Here is a 19,099-nt window from a genome sequence, read left to right on the forward strand (position 1 = left end):
CCAGGGCTGACACGCTCCACGGCAGGGTCCACGCTCCCATGGGGGTGGCCGCTGGGCAGGCACGGGAGAAGCGGAGAGCGGAAACTGTCTGCTTGGCGCTGCGTCTGCATGCTCCACGGAGCCAGCCCTCTGGACGGCTCAGCCAAGTGCCAGAAAGGCCGATGCAGCCCCAGCCACCACGGCCCTCAGCATCCACGAGGGCAGCTGGGCTAGCCTGCCGTGGTGACTGGCTCACCGTGGGTGTCCGGGCCACCCCGGACTGCCGGCGCCGCTGGCTCTGGCTCTGTGTGGCAGGTGTCCAGCCCCATGTGGAGTTTCTTGGGACCAGAAAGGCAGCAGCACGTCCCGGTGCAGGGAGCCGCTCCGTGATGGCTGTAATTACAAGTGTGCGAGTGGCCCCCGAGCACCTGGGCCCCCTGCCTGCAGAGCCAGGCCCCTTGGGACACGTTTTCCTGTGTTCCCAGAGGACGGGATTCCTGGGGAGCGGGGGGCCCAGGCCCTTCCATCAGAGCTGTTTGCTTTTGCCTATAATATCTGGGGTTACACATGAGATTTCATTTACACAAAGGATTCCATTGCTTTCAAAAATGTTTGCGGAGACCACATAACAAAAGGCACATTCTCGCGACGCTCGTGCAAACCATTAACATCGGCTTGAGGCTCTTGACGTTGGAGAAACGGTTTGGCATTAATGAACACGGAGAGCACAACCCGGGCGGTCCCCAGGACCCCCGTGGGCTGGCGGGCAACTCCCCCTCACCGCTCAGTGTCCCCAGCGGGGGTCAGCCTGCACTGGGCAGGGCTCCTCGGGACACAAGCCGGCGCCAGGAGCACAAGGCTCAAATCTGCCACTGCTCCTGGGGCATCCACGGCTTTTAGTGAGGACCCCGTATTCTGAAAATAACTGTTTTTCCGATTGCAAAAAGAAAAAAAAAAAAACCTACAGTTATAAAGCAAAAGAATGCTCATAAAAATTAGACCTGAACTTGAAAAGAACTTTCCTTTCTAGATGATGGGGAATTTTGAGCACAGGACAGTTAGATTTAAGGCTCACAGGAAGACGGTCTTGTCGCCCTTGGTTTGGAGAGAGCGTGCGGCCCTGGGGCCGGGCCGCTGCTGCACTTACGGGACCCACAGAAGCGAATATGGAAGCCCCCCGGCTTTCCATTTAGGAAATCAACGTGCTAGCCCGCTGGCCCCTGGGTGAGGCCGGAAAGGCGCTATCTTCATGCGCAAGCTTTTGAAAAAGCAAACAGATGTATCATCCTGATGTATAATCTTCTCAGAGAGCAGCCTGTCTTCAAGCTTCTTTGTTTCATTGTTACTGTTTCAAGGGAGCGTTTATTTCAGCTCCATGCAAGTGGAGAGATGGATTTGCCTGCTTTTCCCGCCGTCAGGAGGGGCAGAAATGCTCTCCACCGGGAGGAATAAACGTCCCACGCCCTTCCTGCGTCTCCTCTTGTAACCCACGTCCCTCCACCGGCGCTCACGGGCCGGAAGCTCAGTCAGAGCCATGCCCAGCTCTGTCACGGGGACCCAATGGACAGTTTCAGTTCCTCTGGACGGCTGCCCACCTGCTGGGTGTTTTTCTCCAACACGGCCTCGGGGGACCATCACCCCACGTAAGGACACAAACTCGGAGCGAACGTGGGGCGCGCATTCAAGCACATGCAATGCCGCGATGGCCGAAGCAGAGGAAATCCTGCCCCTGGAGCTTGTCAAGCGCGCAGTCCTCCACGGGAGAGAGGAGCCCTCCCCCTGGGGGTAGCTCCGGACCACGCAGAGATGCCTGGAATCACAGAGCACCCCAGGTTCCCTTCAGCCCACGGGGCTTTGGCTGGCAGCTGGGCCTCCAGGGTCCTGATGGGCTCGGAGCAGCGAGTGCCTGTCCTGCCCAGGGCACGGTGTGGTGCCCACAGGCACAGTGCCTGGTGTGGGGGGCAGGCCTTCTCCTCCCTGGACCCTCCTCAGACAGCTGCCCACTGCCCACCTACTCCCAGCACCCCCGCACCCCCTGCACCCACCACGGTGTGGCCTGTGCCCCCTGTGGGGATCAGGGAAAGACAGAGTGAACTGGACTTGGGAGAACTCAGCGAGTGTCCAGAGGTTCCCTGAGGACCCCCCCGCCCCCAGCCCACAGCCTCCTTGCCGTGGGAAGTGCTGTCACAGAAGCCCCCTCCACTTCTCCCTCTGAGGCAGCACCAGCCTCCGGGTCCACATGAAGGTGGCCATCTTCTCCACGGACTGCGTGGCCCCCACAGGTGTGTGACTCAGCCCTCACAGCCCTGCCTCTGGGCTCTCCCTCTTTGCCAACATCCTCCGCTCGGTCCTCTGTGGCTCTGAGCAGCCATCGCCCCGGGGGCCTCAGGGGGAAGTGGCGGCCTGTCGCTGCGACCCACTCCTCTGGCGCCCTCCTCGGGGGCCTCCTCCCTGTAACTCCGGTTGGGGGGGCCTAGCAGCAGAGACCACGCTGGGCCCTGGATGTCCTCCTGGACCCAGCCTGTCACCTAACAGGTGACTCGGTTTGCTCCCCACGTGGAGCCCCTGACGGTCCTCAGGCCAAGAAGGCATCAGGGCTGCTGGGAGCAGCGTGCTGGGGACGCCGCGTCTTCCTCGGCAGATGTCGGGAGTGGTCGGGCCACAGGTGCCCGGGGAGCTTCTGCTCACGTTTGCAGTGCAGCAGGACCGGAGGGCAAAGGAGAGTCACGGGACCTCGGTCCCTACGACCTCGCCTCCCTGCCCTGTGTGGTTCATTCACCAGTGAAGGGCGAACGAGTTTGCCCGAAATGCTTCAGAAGAGACGGCAGGCTCTGTCCCGGCCCCGGTCGGTGTTCAGAACGCACACAAAAGCTCTCAGGAGGGCGCCCAGGGCGCCCACGCGGGAAGGGAGGCGGGAGGGGCTCCTGTGTCGCCTCGGCAGGGCGAGGATACGGGTGGCGAGGGGGCAAGTGGCTATGGGGCTGAGGAGGGTGTCATGATGCTGGGGTCACACACATTTGGGGAGCAGGGCTCGGGGCTCCAGACGCCCCCCTCCCCCGTGAGTCCTATGCTGTCCCCACCCCCGCACTCCCCGCCCAGGGCTGGCCGGCAGCAGGAAAACGCACACCAGCAGCACATTCCGGGGCCCAGTGAGGGGCTCGGCTGTGCAGGGGTGCTGGCCCCCCTGAAGTGGAAGCAGAGGTGGCTGATCTCCTTTTCCGGGTCAAACAAAGGCATTTCACGCACAGACTAGCCAGCCGATAACCTCGGGCCCTGCATGAGTCCTCGTTGTGCCTGTTGCAAACCGGGGGCTCCCAGGCCGCAGCGCTGCCTGTCCGCACAGGGCGCCTTTCTTTCGCTTTCGTTTCTGTCGCCCCGACAAGGACCGTCTGTCTGCCGGGGCTGGTTGTTCAACGGCAGTCCTCTGGCACCCACCGCCCTGCTCTGCCCCGTCGTGGGGACGGTCTGCCTTTGCGCTCACCCCTCACGGTCTCATAAAGGAAAAGTCGTACGTGGACTGGCCAGTTGAAATGGTAGCTTCCAAACCATTAGACACGATTTTCCCTTTGAAAGTGAGAACGGCAGGGCATTCGGGTGAGCCCTTCCGAACCAGGCTCCAAAAGACTTAAAAATACATCCCCTTCGCTCTGAGTCGGGAAGCTGTCTGATCTTATAGTGCTTCTGCAGTGCAAACGGACCCTCTTTCTGGCAAACGAGATATAAATTCAGCTAAATGCACCGTCAGAACACGACCCGGCCGTAATCACTTCTCAGACGCACTCTTTTCCTGCTTTATCGAGTGGAGTGCTTTATTGCTAGGAGGCATCTACGAGTGACGAAGACAATGGAAGTGTGGCCAGTGATTTATATACACAGAGAGAAATAGCACCCAGGTCCAAACCGGACAGCTAAATGTGCAGGTTTATTTTTAATGTTTGAGCAGCTAGGACAACGGCAGAAGAATCACAGCAAAATGTAAAGATTTTGGCGCAAGCGGCTTCAGCCACGCGTGAGAAGAGAAGCGTATGACAGATCAGATACCAAGCCTTCTCCTCCCTCCGCCAGAGGAAAAGATTGTCTGCCCAGTCCCCCGGAGCCTGCGGATGGGGCCGGATCCCGGACTGCAGAGCCCCGGCTCGGCCCTGAGAGAGCAGTCACCCGGACCAGGCTGGAGGAAGCCCCCACCGTGGAGGCACAGACAAGGGCAAAGAGATCGAAAGACCCCCCCACACACACACTGCCCCTGAGAGACCTCGGAGCATCGCCTGGGCTGCTTTCTGAACGGCACCAGCTCGACCCCTCAGCCAGCCGCAGGACTCTGGCGTCCACAGCTTTCCCGGGGAGAGACGGCCCACCTTTCGGGGACACAAACAGTAAAGACACACAGTGACACTTCCAAAGTCCTTGAAGCAATGAGGCAGGGTGGGCACCCACCTACCCTCTGCAGTGTCCCCGAGAGACAAAAAGAAAAGAAAAGAAAAGGAGAAGTCCACCCAGACATAACCGCAGACTAGCGTCCTCCCTCAGAAGGATGGGGACAGGCGGCCGGGCCGCTGGACGGGTCTGCTTGCACCGGTTTCCGTGGAGGGTCCCAGGTCCCCCGGTTCCCCTCGCCGCGTGCTGCCTCCATGAAAAGCCCCCAGAACCGCACCAAGAGGCTGGGCGAATTCAAGCACCACTTCATTTCAAAACCCAAGGTGGAGAGCGGTCGGTTTTGTGCGGGATGAGCAGCTGAGAGGCATTTCAGCTCTTTTATCCAAACAGTCCCTTAAGTTTCTCGGACTGGTCCACACGGGGCAGGGAAGTTGTCCAGGTCCCTTGGTCACTTTCGGGTTTCGGAGAAAACCCACTGGCTCCAGGGAGGGGCCCGGGCCGGCCGCGCGGGAGGCTGTGCGTTTCCGCTGAAGAATCCTAAGCTTAAGTAGAAATCAAAACTGTGGAACTTAAGTGTTTATATTAGAAGAGAGTATTTATCCTTGTGAACTGATTTGATATTTAAAAAAACAAAACGTAAGGAACTGTACAGAGAGAGTATCCAAACTGACAGCCGTTGTAAATGTGAAATATTTCTTTGTCTTCAAGAATGTTGTTGGGGGGGACAAGGTTCATTTTCATAAACGGCCGCTGGAGACCGACGCACGAAACCCAGCTCTTCTGGGGCAAGTTCTCTGCCTTTTGTTGGGGACGTGGCCACCGGTGTGTCCCTCCCTCCGTTCACCCACAAGGAGCGCCTCTTGTGCCCCGGGGGGATGACAGAGGGGAGGGACATAGGCAGGGCCCCCCGGAGGAAGTCACAGCGCCCAGGGCCTGGTTGGGGTGTCCGTGTGCCTGAGCTCGGTTAAGTCCCTGTCATCACAAAGAGGCAGGGCCGGTGAAGCGAGGACTCCCCTTCAGACCCAGCCTGTCTGGCGCGTTATTTCCAAGGCCGTTTGGAGCCGACGTTTACTGGCGCTGGGAAACTCAGCGGTTGCGGCGGCGGGTCTGAAACCGGGGAGAGACTGCGTCTCAGCCTCGCTTGGGCGCAGGGCCCAACGGGGCGAGCAGCCCCCGCTGCTCAGAGAAAGGCACAGGCGCTTGGATCTGTCCCTTGAACAGAACACGGTGTTTCCTTCCTGCAGCTGAGCCCGTGGGAAAGGGCTTCGGAGAGGAGGGTCCTTCCCCTGGAAAGACAGACGCCCTCCCCTCTTGGGAAAACTCCTGAGCTCCGCCTGCCCCTGCCTGTGGTTGGCATGGCCCTCGGGTCCGGTATGACGGACCCAGGGGCAGACAATGAAAGGAAGGCGATGGGCTGACTCCAAGAATTTTAAGGGGCTGCAATGAAGTATGACAGGCCCGGGAGGGCAGGGCCCGCTCAGCGCCCCGAACACGGCAATTGGCCCGCCCTCCAGCCAGGAGCAGCCAAGCCTCAGTCCCACCTAAACCCGGCCTTTGTCCCCTGAAGTCGCCCGACCCAGCGGAGCAGGAACCACACTTCGTCAGCGTCTGGCTGATAAGGCTTTTGTGCCACTAAGGACCAGTCGTGAAAACGCCAGCAGCTTCCGCGCAGACCTCCACGCCGTTGGCTGGCCCAGGCGGACCCCTGGCGTTTGGAAAAGTTTGCGCTGATTCGCCCCTCCCCCAGGTGGAGGCGTGTCGGACAGCGACCCCCACCCCAGCCCCACCTGGGCCCAGCAATTAACGCTAAATGCGATGAATTCTGTCTGCAGCTCAAAGTCCGGGCGGTCAAGGGTACCGCCCCACCACCCGCCGGTCCTGCGCTCGCGCCCGCCAGGCGCGCACACGGGCGGAAGTCCCGAGGGTTCCCGGAGGGACGGGGGAGGGGGGGGGGGCTGCGGGCGGGGGTCGACTGCTTCCCGCAAACTCTCCCTGAGGCTCAGCGCCTTAGACCAGCCCTCTGTGGCTCCAGGGGAGGGTCAGTCCGCAGAGAGGCCAGGCAGCCTTGGAGGGTGTCAGAGGAGGGAGTCAGGTGGCACTCAGACTGGGGGTGCGGGTGTGGAAGGGTCCAAGCTAGGAAGGGTGTTGGGGGCGGGACCCGGGCGGCCTTGGAGGGCTGGTGGGGTTGGCCCTCGGAGGGAGTCGGAGGAAGCCCCGCCGCCCAAGGAGCCACCGGAGACCCAGAGGCCCTCCAAGAGAGGGTGGGGTGGGGGTGGTTCTGGGAGGCTGGTTGGCCCCCAGGAAAGTAAGGTGGGTTGACAGAGGAGGGAGGCAGCAGTGCCCAGCCCCACAAGCCAGGCCGGGGCAGGGACCCAGCAGTCGGGCCTCAGAGGACGGAGTGCGGAGCCGGGATGAGTCAGAGTGCATGGCCCACCTCTCTGGCCGGGGCCCTGCAGGGCGGAGGGCAGCGGCGCGGAGGGACGCCAGGGGCGAGTCCACATTGCCCTCTAACGGGGACCTGCAGGAGCCGCAGCTCCGGCTGCGGCGCCCCCTCTCTGCACAGGGGCCTCCTCAGCCTGCGCCCAGGGACGCTGAGGTGCGGTCCACGGCGGCCCGGGCGGCATTGAACGTGCACTTGCTGGGTGTGCTTCCTGCTGTGGGAAGGAAAGTGGGACGACCCTGCTTATCAATGACCAGCCCGACTCACTGACCCTGACACTCGGGACACTTGCTTTAGAGCCTCAGGTGCACTTTGGGTTGGATTTTGAAAACCAGCAGCTCAAGTCCGATTATTCCAGAAACAATGATTTGGCCACTGTAATTTTTTGGATAAAATGATACAAAACTGGCACGTTAACAACAGCTGGCTTGACTACAGAAGTTAATACAGTCCAGTGTCTGCACTACATTTTAAAACCCTGCCCTGATTTGCCTGGCAGCCCAGAGAGGCACGGCCTGATAAAATCGCTAATGAGCACAGGCCACGGGAACTTGACCCCGGGGAGGTGTGTGCTGGGGCCGAGGTTTTTCTGTGAGCAGTTCCGCTGCCCCAGTGTCCCCGGTGTCCCCGGAACAGCATCCAGGTGGGTGTGGTTAAAGGTGTCCCTTTGTGAGTTCACGGGTGCCCTTGTGGAGTTACGACTGGCAGTTTGTGAGGGAGTCCACCCCTGGCCAGGCCCTGGGGAGAGGGGGAAAGGATCCAGCAAGCTCTCGGGAAGTTCGGCCTTCCAGATGCTTCCCAAGGAGGCTGGGGGGTGGGGGGCGGAGGGAGGGAGGTGGGCAGGCCATGTGCCCACTCTGTCCAGCTGCTGCTGGGAGGCCCAGCCTGACACCCGCCCGCTGGGTCCTCCGTGATGCCCTCTGAGCCTCTGCCTCCCGCTCCAGCTCCCAGGCCAGGTGGGTATCTCTCTGACCTGCCAACCTGTCCTGTGGCCGGGCCTTCGGGCCTCCAGAAGCTCATTGGCTGCAGTTAATCTGACTAGGGTCCCAGACACCCATGTGCCGGGTGGTAGGCGGTGGATTGGCCTGAAAGATGCCCCGCTGTCTGGTAGCTCTGGATTTAACAGGCCGGGCTCCCTGGTGTCAGCTTTGCTCACATGAGGAGTGGGAGCCCCCGGCCGGAGCATGTGCGTCCCCCTAGGCTCGGCAGAGGGCAGGGGCTCCCAGGCGAGACAAGGACGTCTTGGTCCTCTCCCAGAGTCACCCAGACCTGGGGTGCTGTTCCCTGGCTCCCGGCCACCCCCTCCCATGCCAAGGGTCCTTTCCCGGGAGCCACATGGACAAGCTCCGGGGCTGCCGGGGGCGTCGCGGCTGGACCTTGCACATCAGCCTCTGAGCTGCAGCATCTACCCCGAGCCCCGCCCCACCGCGCCCTGTGTTCAGGGATGACCCCATCTCAGATCCCCGACGGCCGCCGGGCACCAAGCTTCCGGCAGGCACCTCACCCCTCCGCCAACCGCCCACCCCCACTTTCAGTGGGTGTCCACACTCATGAGAGACTCGCAGGGTCCCGGCCCACGGGGCCTCTGTCTGAGGTCACGGCCACTTTCATAAACATCCACACTCACTCTTGACCCAAGGGCCCCCATAAGGGCGGAGGGCGTCTCCCTTGCTTACATGTACATAGGCTGAAGGAATCACCCCAGGCCCCACTGCCAACGGTTAGGAGCCGTCGTCCCCACTACCTCCCTCTAGGACGCCCCCTGCTTCGGAACTTTGGGGCTACCCCTCATCGATTTACTTTTACACTCCCTGTACGACCCCCGAAAACTGGATAAAACAAATGCACAGGGGACTGCGGTCCTCCTGAGCATACCCAGCAAAGTCCTAGAGGGGAAGCTCTCTGGAGTGATTAGGAGGCAGGCAGCCTCCCTGACGAGCAGCCCCGTGGGTGATGGCCAGGTGCGCAGGGCGCGGCTCTCGTGGTGAAGGGTAGGACGGCGCTCACCCGCCCCCTCTGGTCTCTCCATCCTAGATTTATTATAAAGTCATCAAGGACATCGGGCCCGGAGAAGAGCTGCTGGTGCATGTGAAGGAGGGTGCCTGCTCCCTGGGGGCCGTGCCCCCCAGCCTGGACGGTAAGCTTCCCGGGGCCCCCTCACTTCACCCACGACGGGGCCAGGCACCCCCAGCTGCCGCCCGAGCGAGCAGCCTCCTGGCCTCCGCCCTCGGCCTTCTCCTTCCTCGGGGCCTGCGAGCCCTGCCCTGCATTCAAGAGAGGGCTTCAGCCCGATGGGGTGTCGCGTGGCGTTACCTCTCCGCAGTGGCAGAGACTTCCAGAACTGTGTTGTTGCTATAATTACGAACAGCGGCGGCGGCGTTGGCTGCTCCCGGTTTTGTGGCTGGGAAACACTGGCCTCCCAGAGCCGGGTGCCCCGGGAGAACTCTCGCTCTCACTCAGGAGAGGACAGCGACACGGCCATGACTTTGAAACCAGAGCCTGCCTGTAGCTGAAAGGAGGCCGTGCGGGGGGAAGGCTGAGGGCCTGTGTGTGTTCACGGGGAGGGAAATGCGAGGCTCCGGTCAGTCCTGGGCCGGACGTGGCTCCGTCCTTCACCAGGACTGTGGCGCAGCGGTCTGAGCGTCCCTGTCTCGTGATTCGTCCCTCGGGGCCTGGCCGGCAGCACGCTTCCCTCCCACGACCACCCACCCAAATGCATCTCTGAGGAAAAGTCCACTCACGAACAGGCTAGGGTGTCCGGGACACAGGTTCATGTCCTTCTTCCACGCTGACACCTTGGGGTTCCGGAGCCCGGTTCAGTCACAGAGGAAAAGCTGGATGGAGGGACGCTTGGGGACTGGCCGCTAACTCCCTGTGCGCCGCCTCCATGCAGACGGCGGCTTCTCTTTGACTGAGACCCCAGAAGTGAACAGCAAAGCAGTCTCCCCTCCTAGCCGTCTTTGGAGACCCCGATCTCTCGAGCCGGAAGAAGGGGTTCCTCTCTGTTTGCATCACCCTTCCCTGAAACACACCGAGCTCAATGATTCCTGCCGCTGACAGCGTCTCCCTAAGGGACACTCCGGCACCGTGGCGCGAGGGTGGCGTTGGCTGGGCCTTGGGGTTACCAGGAAGCGTCGCGAGCAGACTCCGAGCTCTCCACCTTCGCTTGCCCGTTTGATCCCGAGCGCGACCGGCAGCCAGGGGCCAGGCTTCCCTGACGCTGCAGCAGCTAGTGGCCCCGAGCGGTTCCAAAGGCAGTCGGCCCAGAGGACAGCTTTATGAGCTGGAGCCTGTCTGTCCCCTTGTCTGACGTTTGGTTCTAATTAGGCCGTCGAGCAAAGAAAAATAAACGGCTAGGTTGGGGTAGCCGGGGGATGGTCTCGTTTTCCTTAAAACGATTGTTGAAAAGAGTTATGCGTCTTAGATAACGCACAAGAACTCTGGAAGGTGAATCCACTTAGCTCGGGCGCTGCGCTCGAAGATGGATTTCATCTGTGTGATGAAATTTCTGTCTTCCAAACGGTTTCAAAAACCTGGATTCCTACCCCCCCTCCGGCCCCCGATCTTAAGTAACCCGGGCCTACGTTTTCCTAATAATTTATCAAACACTTTCGGGCTAATTCCTTGCCACGCACAGTCATCCGACATCAAATACTTGATTTCCCAGACTCTCGGCTATCAGATCTCTCCTTCGCCTCCCGACAGCCACCACCCCCCCGCCCCGCCCCGGTTAGGCACAGAAAGAAAACGAAACGATGTTCCTCACTAAGATAATTATCATAAAAAATCTTTTATCCCAGGCCCAGCTAACTGCAGAGGCCCCTTATCGTGGCGGGAATTTGGAGCCGGCTCTTGTGCGCCTCGAGCCTCCGGGCTGGCAGATCGGCATGCAGATGCCACATAGTTGCGTCCCCCTCGGTTCTCTGAACCCATTAGGCACCAACCTATTTTTCTGTTACGTTCCTGCTCCACCATCGAAAGTTGCTGGTGGCCCTTCAGAGAGGCAAGCAAGGCGCAGATTTGACACACAAGCCGAGTGGGTTTGAGTGGAAGGCGGAGCGTCTGCCCCAGCCTCAGCCCCCCTGACCCCCCACCCGGTTCCCATGATGAGACTCCCGTTTTGAGTCGCAATTATGTGCCCTTGCTGGGGGCGGGGGAGCTTTGCCAGGACACCGTTCAGGTCGTGCGGAAGAAAGGCCGGCCCTGGCTGGCCGCCGCTCTGCGGGGTGAATGCCGGTGGCCGGTCTGGGCCCAGCCCGCTCTGCCCAGGCCGCAGCTCCGCAGAGATGCGAGCCCAGTTTTCCTCCCTGCGAGTCAGAGCAGAGGGAGCGCCTTTACGCTCATCGGCTCCGGGACACTTTAGTTTGTTTTTACTCTTTCAATGGAGAGGGGTAAGCTTTCCCTTTCAGGAGACCTTCTTGCTCTCAGAGAAAGGTAAAGAAAATCATTTCCATTCAAATGTGCTTTACTTTTGAGAAAGGCTCACAATTATTAGCTTTTCCCCCTCTCCACAAAAAGGCCAAGAGGGTGCAGTGCAGTGCGTGGAAAGCACAGGACACCGCCATAGACAGTGTGATACAGTGGAGTACAGTGTAACATGCCGTGCAACAGTGTAACCGCACAGCACATTCGATACGGTGCAATAGGACGTGATATACCCACACTCCTCCAGGTTTCAGTAAATAGAACTGCTTGTGCTGGGAAAGCGACAACCCCGAGGGCCCTGTGCGCCCCTCCCTTCCTGTCCCGCTCACCTCAGCTGTTCACTCAGTGCCGGCCTCACCTGCGTGCAAGGCGGCTGGGACTCCTGTCCACACCCCAGCATGGGCGGGCGAGGCTTGGACGTGTCCAGTTCCCAGCTCTGTCCTTCGACCGGGCGAACGTGGGCCACAGTGCAGTGGGAGAGGGCGAGGGAGGGTGAACGTGATCGCCACGGGCGAGCACCTCCCCTCCGGGGCCCCCGATGCCGTCAGACCGAGAATCAGGCTGCAGTTTCATTTTAAATCCAAATTCCAGATCAAAAGCAGGAAAATCAGTTGGTTAGAGTTATGGACGGATGGGGCTGGCAGTTCCTCTTTGTTTTCAAATTGCAGCTTCTCCGGTTGCTCTGAGCAGGGTGCAGAAAGAGGAAATCCAAGCTGGCATTTCTAACTTGGTCGTGACGCTGGAGTGAGCGCCCGCCGCGGCCCAGCACGTCCCAGAGATCCCACGGGGACCGTTCTGTGGGGTCCGAGCAGCCGGCTCTGTTCTGAAACAGTGCTGAGATGTTCACGGATTCGAGAGTTCTAAAGACAAGGAGGGCTGCTGGGGGTGACAGCTAGTCCCCAACTCACACGCCTGCATGTCATATGGCCTCATGGGAAGTGGGGACTCTGCCGCTGGCTTCCACGGCACTGAACACGGTGGAGGCCACAGTTACACGGCTCTGCCGCTTTGCTGGGGCCCGGGGCAAGCCGTTCAGTCTCTCTCGGCCTCAGTTTGCCTGTTGGAAAGCAGGCGGAAGCAGAGGCCCCAGCAGGGTGCACGCGGACTGGTCCGGGGCTCAGATGCACGAGTGCCCTAGCGTTCCTGGGCCGGTGCCCGTCCCACCCCTCGGTGCCAGCGCCACTCCCATGGCTTCCCAGCAGACGTCTTCCCGAGAGGAGTCGGCACGCGGCAATTCCAGTCTAAGAGCAGCACTTCGTAGGCGCTCGGGGCGATGATTTCATAACGAGCCTCATCCCTGCCCACCTCCCCACCCCGGCACCTGAGCACCACCCGGGGCCTCCGTGGGCTTTGTTTCAAACCTTTCCCAGACGTCGCTCTCTGGTCCACCACGGGCCTCGCCACCGCCGTCCCTCTGCCCAGCCAGCTCCTGTGCCATGGGCGGGAACACGCGGGGCCGGCCGACACGTGTGTTTCAAACGCTTGCGTATAGGTCACGGGTGCAGCCTCCCTCCCTGTCTCTGCCAGCCAGGTCCCTGGTCTGTGTGGGCCGCTGGCCTTCTTGCCTCTCTCCAGCCCACTTTGCAGCTCAGTGTGAGTCGGGGGCAAGTTCCAGGACAGCACGTCCAGACATATTTGGACCCAAGCCTCCTGAGTTCCAGAGGCCTAGGCCCCTGCCCCCCCGGCCGCAGCCCCAGAGCAGGGCCAGCGGTGTCCTCCGATTCCCTGCACCGGGGCTGCCAGCCTGGCCTGCCCCAGACACATCCGTCCCCATGTCCCCGGGGCTCCCCTCGGCAGACATCTGCCTGTGTGCAAGGGCGTGAGTCAAGGCCGCGTGGGGCGAGGCGGTGCCCGTGCGTCCGAGGGTGTCATCCAGTGCCCAGCGGCTCGGCCGGCCTCTCCCCCTCAGGTGTCCGCACGGGAGGCTTCAGGTGCCCACCAGTGGGGGTGCCTACCTGGGCCTCTACCTGTCTGTTCGAGAAGCATCCAGTCAGGAGGAAGTGGCCCGCCATCTCCCCGCACACCCCCACCCTCACCGCCCAGGCTGGGCAACTGCTCACCCTTCCTGGGCACTCGGAAGTGTCTGTGCTGGTCTCTCCGGAGGGGCAGGAGGCACCCCCCATCTGCTGCCCACCCCACCCTGGCCTCCCTGACCTCTGCACCCTGAGGGTCAGGCCCTGTGGGCCGCACTCAGCCCAGGTCATCCAGGCTCTGCCCAGTGCCGGGCCCAGGGGTCTGTCTGCATGCGTGCACACACATGTGGGCACACGAGCATACACACTCCTGTGTGCACACACAGGCACATACAACACGAGAGCATTCTCATAAACACACACATATATTCGCACGAATGTATTACAAGTGCCTATTCGCATGTAAAGGTGCATTCATTTGCACACACGCACACCCAACACACATTGCACACAAATGTGTGTAACACACAACACGGCACACACATGTGTGCACAGAAACACACACGTGCCCAAATGTCCAAGCACACTCATACCCCCATGCATGCTGTGTGAAGATTTGAAAACACAGATTTCCACACACACAGCCACATCCCAAGGCGCACACGCACGCTCATACCTGTGCGCACACGCGTGCTCACAAATGCAGATGCATGCCAAGGCAAACATGAGTGTGGGCGCACAGAAGTGTCGGCACACACAGGCGCACAGGTGTGGATGCCGATGTGTGGGAACAGTCCCACATGCACACATGTTCCACTCAGGCGCACACACACGGCTGCACGCCCATGCACAAGAAGCACACTTGCACCCACAGGCGGGCTCGCAAGCAGACACAGGCAGCCCACCTGTGCAGGTGCTCCGTTGCTGCTCGCTCTCTGCAGCCCTGGGTGGGACCACGGGGCTCTCCTCTGAGGGGAGGGGCGGGGAATGGGGAGGGGACACCTCGCTCTCGCTCTGGGTGGGGGGGGGGAAGCTGCTGTCAGGCAGTCGATGAGCTGGGGGGGACCGGGATGGGCCGGAGGTCGTCCCCCCAGGAAACTGACAGCTGGGAGCTGATTGTTTGGCTTGGCAGGCCGGTCAGGATGCGGCCTCGTAAACCTCATAATAGCCGCCCCCCTTTTAATTTGTTTGACCTTGACGACGGTAATTTATGACATGCATTAGAGCATGTCATCTTTCTTCTCCTAATTCATAAACAAAGCACTTGGCCTGGCTCCCTTCCCTGCTCCCGAGCACCGGAGGCCCGCGGAGGGGGCGGGGGGTGGGGGTGCCGCTCAGCGTTCCTGTCCCTGAGGGCCCTGGGTCCCCGCAGCCTCCAGGTCCCCAGGGCAGCCACTCCTGGGCCTGGGAGGACGGCAGGAAGGAAACAGGAGGGGGACCGTCCAATGTGGGGCAGGCTCCCCGGGTCACTGCCACCCCCTCACCCCCGGCAGGCCCTGGGGCCAGGGCCAGCGCCCCCCCCCCCCACCTCCTGACTGTTCTCTCTCTTGCAGAGGAGCCCACGTTTCGCTGTGAAGTGTGTGACGAGCTCTTCCCATCCAAGCTGGACCTGCGGCGGCACAAGAAGTATGCATGTGGCCCAGTGGGGGCCACCCTCTACGCGGGCCTGGCCGAGGAGCTCAAGCCCCAGGGCCTGGGCGGCGGGGCCGGCGACGGGCGGGCCCTCGAGTGCAAGGACTGTGAGCGGACCTTCCCGGACAAGTACAGGTGCTGCCCTGCCCCTGCCGCCCGCCCCGCCAGCCTCCCCTCCCCAGAGCCGGCCAGCGACAGCAGGGTCAGTGGCCCTCGCAGCGTAGCAGGAGCCGCGAGAAGGACAGAGGTTCAGCCCTTGCCCCTGACGAGCCAAGGCCTCCAGGGACAGGTGGAGAGGAGGCCCCCTCCAGGGTGGCCCATGCTCGGGGCAGGCTCCTGGCCCGCTCACCGGACACAGTAACTTAGCAGGCCCATCAGCTGGCTCCGGGAGCTCACAGCTATCCCCGGCTCTGACCTGAAGGCCAGGCCCTGGTCAGAGCCCCCAGCCCTGGAAGGTCCACCTGTTGTCCAGTTGAGATGCCAGTGGCCCTGCCATTCCCCAGCCTGGAGACAGGTGTGAAGAAGTGAAGGAGCGAGGCCAGCCCACCAGGGTCGGGCCCCAGGGCTGCTTCTGTAGGGAGGTCCAAGACCCGAGTCAGGGGGCCAGCCGCACCCCACTGCCCAGGGCTTGGAGGAGTGGCCTGACCATCGGGACACACGGTCCTCCAGACAGGGGACAGTAGTAGGAAGAAGCCACCCAGGGGTCCCCTGTCCCCCATCGCAGGTACCAGCATCGGCTCCCCACAGGCAGCACCTGCCTGTCTGGGAGACCTGGCAGAACAGGGCACAGCGTGCCAGGCCAGCTGTGTGACGCTGGACACCATCCGCCGGGAGTGGGCCCAAGCTGGTCTTCCGCTGCCCCAGGGCCAGGCAGGCGTCAGGGCCAGAGGAGCCCGGGAGAGGCGGGCTTCCGGGGATCCACAGAGGGAAAGCAGAGACATTGGGTCCCCTGCTCCAGGGAACCTGGAAGCCTTCTCCACCGTGGGCCCCTCCTCCTGCCCTCGAGACCATCCCCCAGGGCAGGCGTGCAGCCCCTCCAGGTCACTAACTGGCTGCAGGGTTGTGGGGAGCCAATGTCCAGCCCATCACAGTCTCCCCGGGAGCAGGAAGCCCTCCACCCCGAGCAGATGCCTGAAAACCGGCGTTTGAGCAAAGCCTGACAGAGGCCCTGGGCGGCCAGCGCGGCCCAAGAGGGTCCGTGTTTTCTTTCCATAAATCACAATTAACAACAGGGAAAGACGTGCGGTCTGCTGGGCGCACGGGAACCGGGCGTTTCTGGTCTGAACGGATGGCTGGGCCCCGTAATCAACGGGCCGTGATATCTCACCACTTTGCTCATGAAGATTAACGGGTGTACCTGGGCCAGGAGGAGAGGCGGGGAGGCCCCCAGAGGGTTGGAGCCACTCATTCATCCAGGGCCCGGCCCTGCCCAGCAGCTGTGCGCTGCCCGCCCCCTCCCTGCTCCGCCCCGTCCCGTCCCACTGGAGACCCGCGCCTGCACCCCCGGCCACCTCTTTGTGTGGGCATGGCGGCTCGGCGCCGCCCAGCTTGGCCAGCAAGCACCCTGAGGCCACTCAGGGGTGGCCTCGGCTTTCCTGGGCCCCGCTCCCACGCTTAGGCTCACTGTGGTGTTGGAAGCCTCTGAACCCCTTCTTTTTCGGCCCAAGGTTAGCTTCAAGGTTAAAACTGTCCAGAAGAGAGGCCAGGAAGTGTGGGCTGGGGACCTCCAGGGGGTGGTTTTGGATGAGGGCCACCTCCGCCCCTCCCTCCCGGGGGCCTGTGCGGAGCAGGGGTGGACAGACGCCCGCCAGGCCTGGCTCCGGTCCCCATGCGGGGCGCACCGTGGGCTGTGGCGGGCCGGCCGTGACCCGTCCTCTCCGGGCAGCTTGGAGCAGCACATGGTCGTGCACACGGAGGAGCGGGAGTACAAGTGCGACCAGTGTCCCAAGGCCTTCAACTGGAAGTCCAACCTCATCCGCCACCAGATGTCCCACGACAGCGGCAAGCGCTTCGAATGTGAAAACTGCGTGAAGGTAACATGCCCGTGTGCGCCGCCCCCACCACCAACACCCCCAGGAGAGCGAGTCTCTAGGAAGGCCGGTCCCATGCCTGGGGGGGGACAGGGCCGAGGGAGACTGACCTGGCCTCTCCCCGCACCCCACCGCCGCGCCTGCGAGTGCGTGTCCGCCTCTGAGTCCCTTCTCACACGACTTCGTGGCCACAGAACCCTCTGCAATTGTTGTTGAGGATACAGAGTCTGGGGAAGCCTTGGCAGCTCTCCTAGGCCACCCAGGGGCTCATGGCCACAGCGGAGACCCATCCCGTCCAGGCTCGGTGCTGGGCAGAGTGGCGAGGGAGGCCCCGTCCAGCCGCCAGAACGGAGTGAACGGGGCGCACACGGCTGGCATCTGTCTCCCCAGGTGTTCACGGACCCCAGCAACCTGCAGCGGCACATCCGCTCCCAGCACGTGGGCGCGCGGGCGCACGCCTGCCCGGACTGCGGGAAGACCTTCGCCACGTCCTCGGGCCTCAAGCAGCACAAGCACATCCACAGCACGGTCAAGCCCTTCATATGTGAGTCGTCCCCACCGCCCCCGGGCCGCGGGGTGGGCAGGGCAGGCGGGACACGAGGGTCCTGTGTGTTCAGGGGCCACTCGGGGGTAGCTGGGGACACCCCTGCCAGCGAAGCCCAGGCCCAGACACAGTGCTGTGCTGCCTTCCCACAACTTCGCTCCATCCCACCCTCTCATTCTGTGACTGGTCTCTCTTGCTCCACCCTCACTTTCTCCTCCCACCATCTTGAGTTCCTCCCTGCCGCTCAGCCCTGCAGTGGCTGGAGGTGGGGGGCATGGCGGTCAGAAGGACTGGGCAGCTGCCCTCCCGGCCCCATCCTCTCCCGGCACTCACGCCATCCCCCACCTGAGCCCCAGGAGGCGTGACAGTCCCGGAGACACTCGCTGAGTCCCGTGCGGGAGCCACGCAGGCAGCAGGGCCCAGCATTGAACGTCGGGGCCCCATGCTCACGGAGCTCGCCCAGCACTGGGGGAGGCGGGGGCCGGCCGTGCAAACAGCGCCCATGCCCACGACAGGCACGGGAGCCCGGGCGGGGGCCGTTGCCACATTAGGAGGCTCCGTGGTGCCGGGAGCGCCGGGGGGCACTGCCCCGTCGATGTGACAGGAGACCAGGACAGCTGTGGGGTGACAGTCACTAGCAGGGACTGAAGGCCATGGGCCATGAACCGAGAGGGCACCTGCGGAGCAGAGGTTGGGACAACAGCTCTGAGCACAGAGGGCTTGAGGCCAGGAGTGTGCGGGCAGCAAGTGACGGGGGGTCAATAGGAGTAGGGTCAGAGGTCACAAAGGGCCAGGTGCCAGGGACCTTACCGGTCAGGCCCCGGACGTGACCCTAAAAGTTCCTCTCTACCTAGCAGTGCAATCATGTCACACAAATAGTGCCCAGTGCCTGTTCACACCGACTGTGCCGAGTCTCCATTCATACCAACTGTGCCAAGTCCCCATGCACACCGGCACTGTGCTGAGTCCCCATTCACACTGGCACTGTGCTGAGTCCCCATTCACACCAACTGTGCTGAGTCCCCATGCACACCGGCACTGTGCCGAGTCCCCATTCGTGCACACCGTCTCACGGCGCCCTCACAAAACCCTGGGAGCAGGGCCGGCCCTGTTTCTAGTGAGCGATCAGGAGACAGAAGCTTTACGTCACAAGGGGCCAGGAGCGCCCAGCCCTGCAGTGGAGCCCTGGTCCTAGTTCAAGGGCGCAGGCTCTGGCCCCAGGATGGGTGGCCGGATGCATCTCAGGCTCCGTGGCACCGATGGCAGGAGGGGCTACCCTGGGAGCCTGGAGAGTTGGGGGTCAGGGTGTCGTTGCCCTTGTGGGGGTCATTCAGTGTATGGGGGGGTGGGCATACTGATCTGCCCGCAGCCCCCAACCCAGGCTTCTCACTGTTCTGCCAGCGAGCACCTGGGGCCCTGGCTCCCCGGGCAGAGGGGACACGGAGAGTGTGAGCTCACTGGTGGGCCAGCCGTGGGCATCGTCTCTACAGATCACGTCCTCCCCTCCCCCTGCCCCCAGCCTGGGTGAGCAGGCATCTGAGCAGGGGCGTGAGCAGCCCCTGCTCCACCCACGGTTGGGGTGGGGCGACTCTTCTGCCAGGTCCTGGGAAGGAGCGACTGGGTGGGAGTGGGGCTGGGGGCCATGACTTTGCAACTGGAAGAGCCCCCCAGCGCGTCCCCCCCCGGGAGGGGTGCGTGCGAGCACACCCCACAGTGCTCGAGTTTTTAAGCTTCGAAACAGGAAAACTGTGTGTAGGGTACT

At 62.3% G+C, this 19,099-nt stretch overlaps 1 protein-coding gene across 4 annotated transcripts in view; it reads left to right on the forward strand.

Moving 5' to 3' along the window:
- PRDM16 (PR/SET domain 16) overlaps positions 1–19,099 on the forward strand; it is a 281,781-nt gene that overhangs the window by 238,422 nt on the left and 24,260 nt on the right. For all 4 annotated transcript variants that reach the window (XM_053920486.2, XM_053920484.2, XM_053920485.2 and 1 more), the window contains 4 exons: positions 8,828–8,930; positions 14,685–14,898; positions 16,649–16,796; positions 17,184–17,337. In XM_053920486.2, the coding sequence (XP_053776461.1) occupies positions 8,828–8,930; positions 14,685–14,898; positions 16,649–16,796; positions 17,184–17,337 (619 nt within the window). The remainder of the gene's footprint in view (positions 1–8,827; positions 8,931–14,684; positions 14,899–16,648; positions 16,797–17,183; positions 17,338–19,099) is intronic.

Source organism: Desmodus rotundus, chromosome 3, assembly GCF_022682495.2.
Source record: "Desmodus rotundus isolate HL8 chromosome 3, HLdesRot8A.1, whole genome shotgun sequence".
NCBI lineage: Eukaryota > Metazoa > Chordata > Mammalia > Chiroptera > Phyllostomidae > Desmodus > Desmodus rotundus.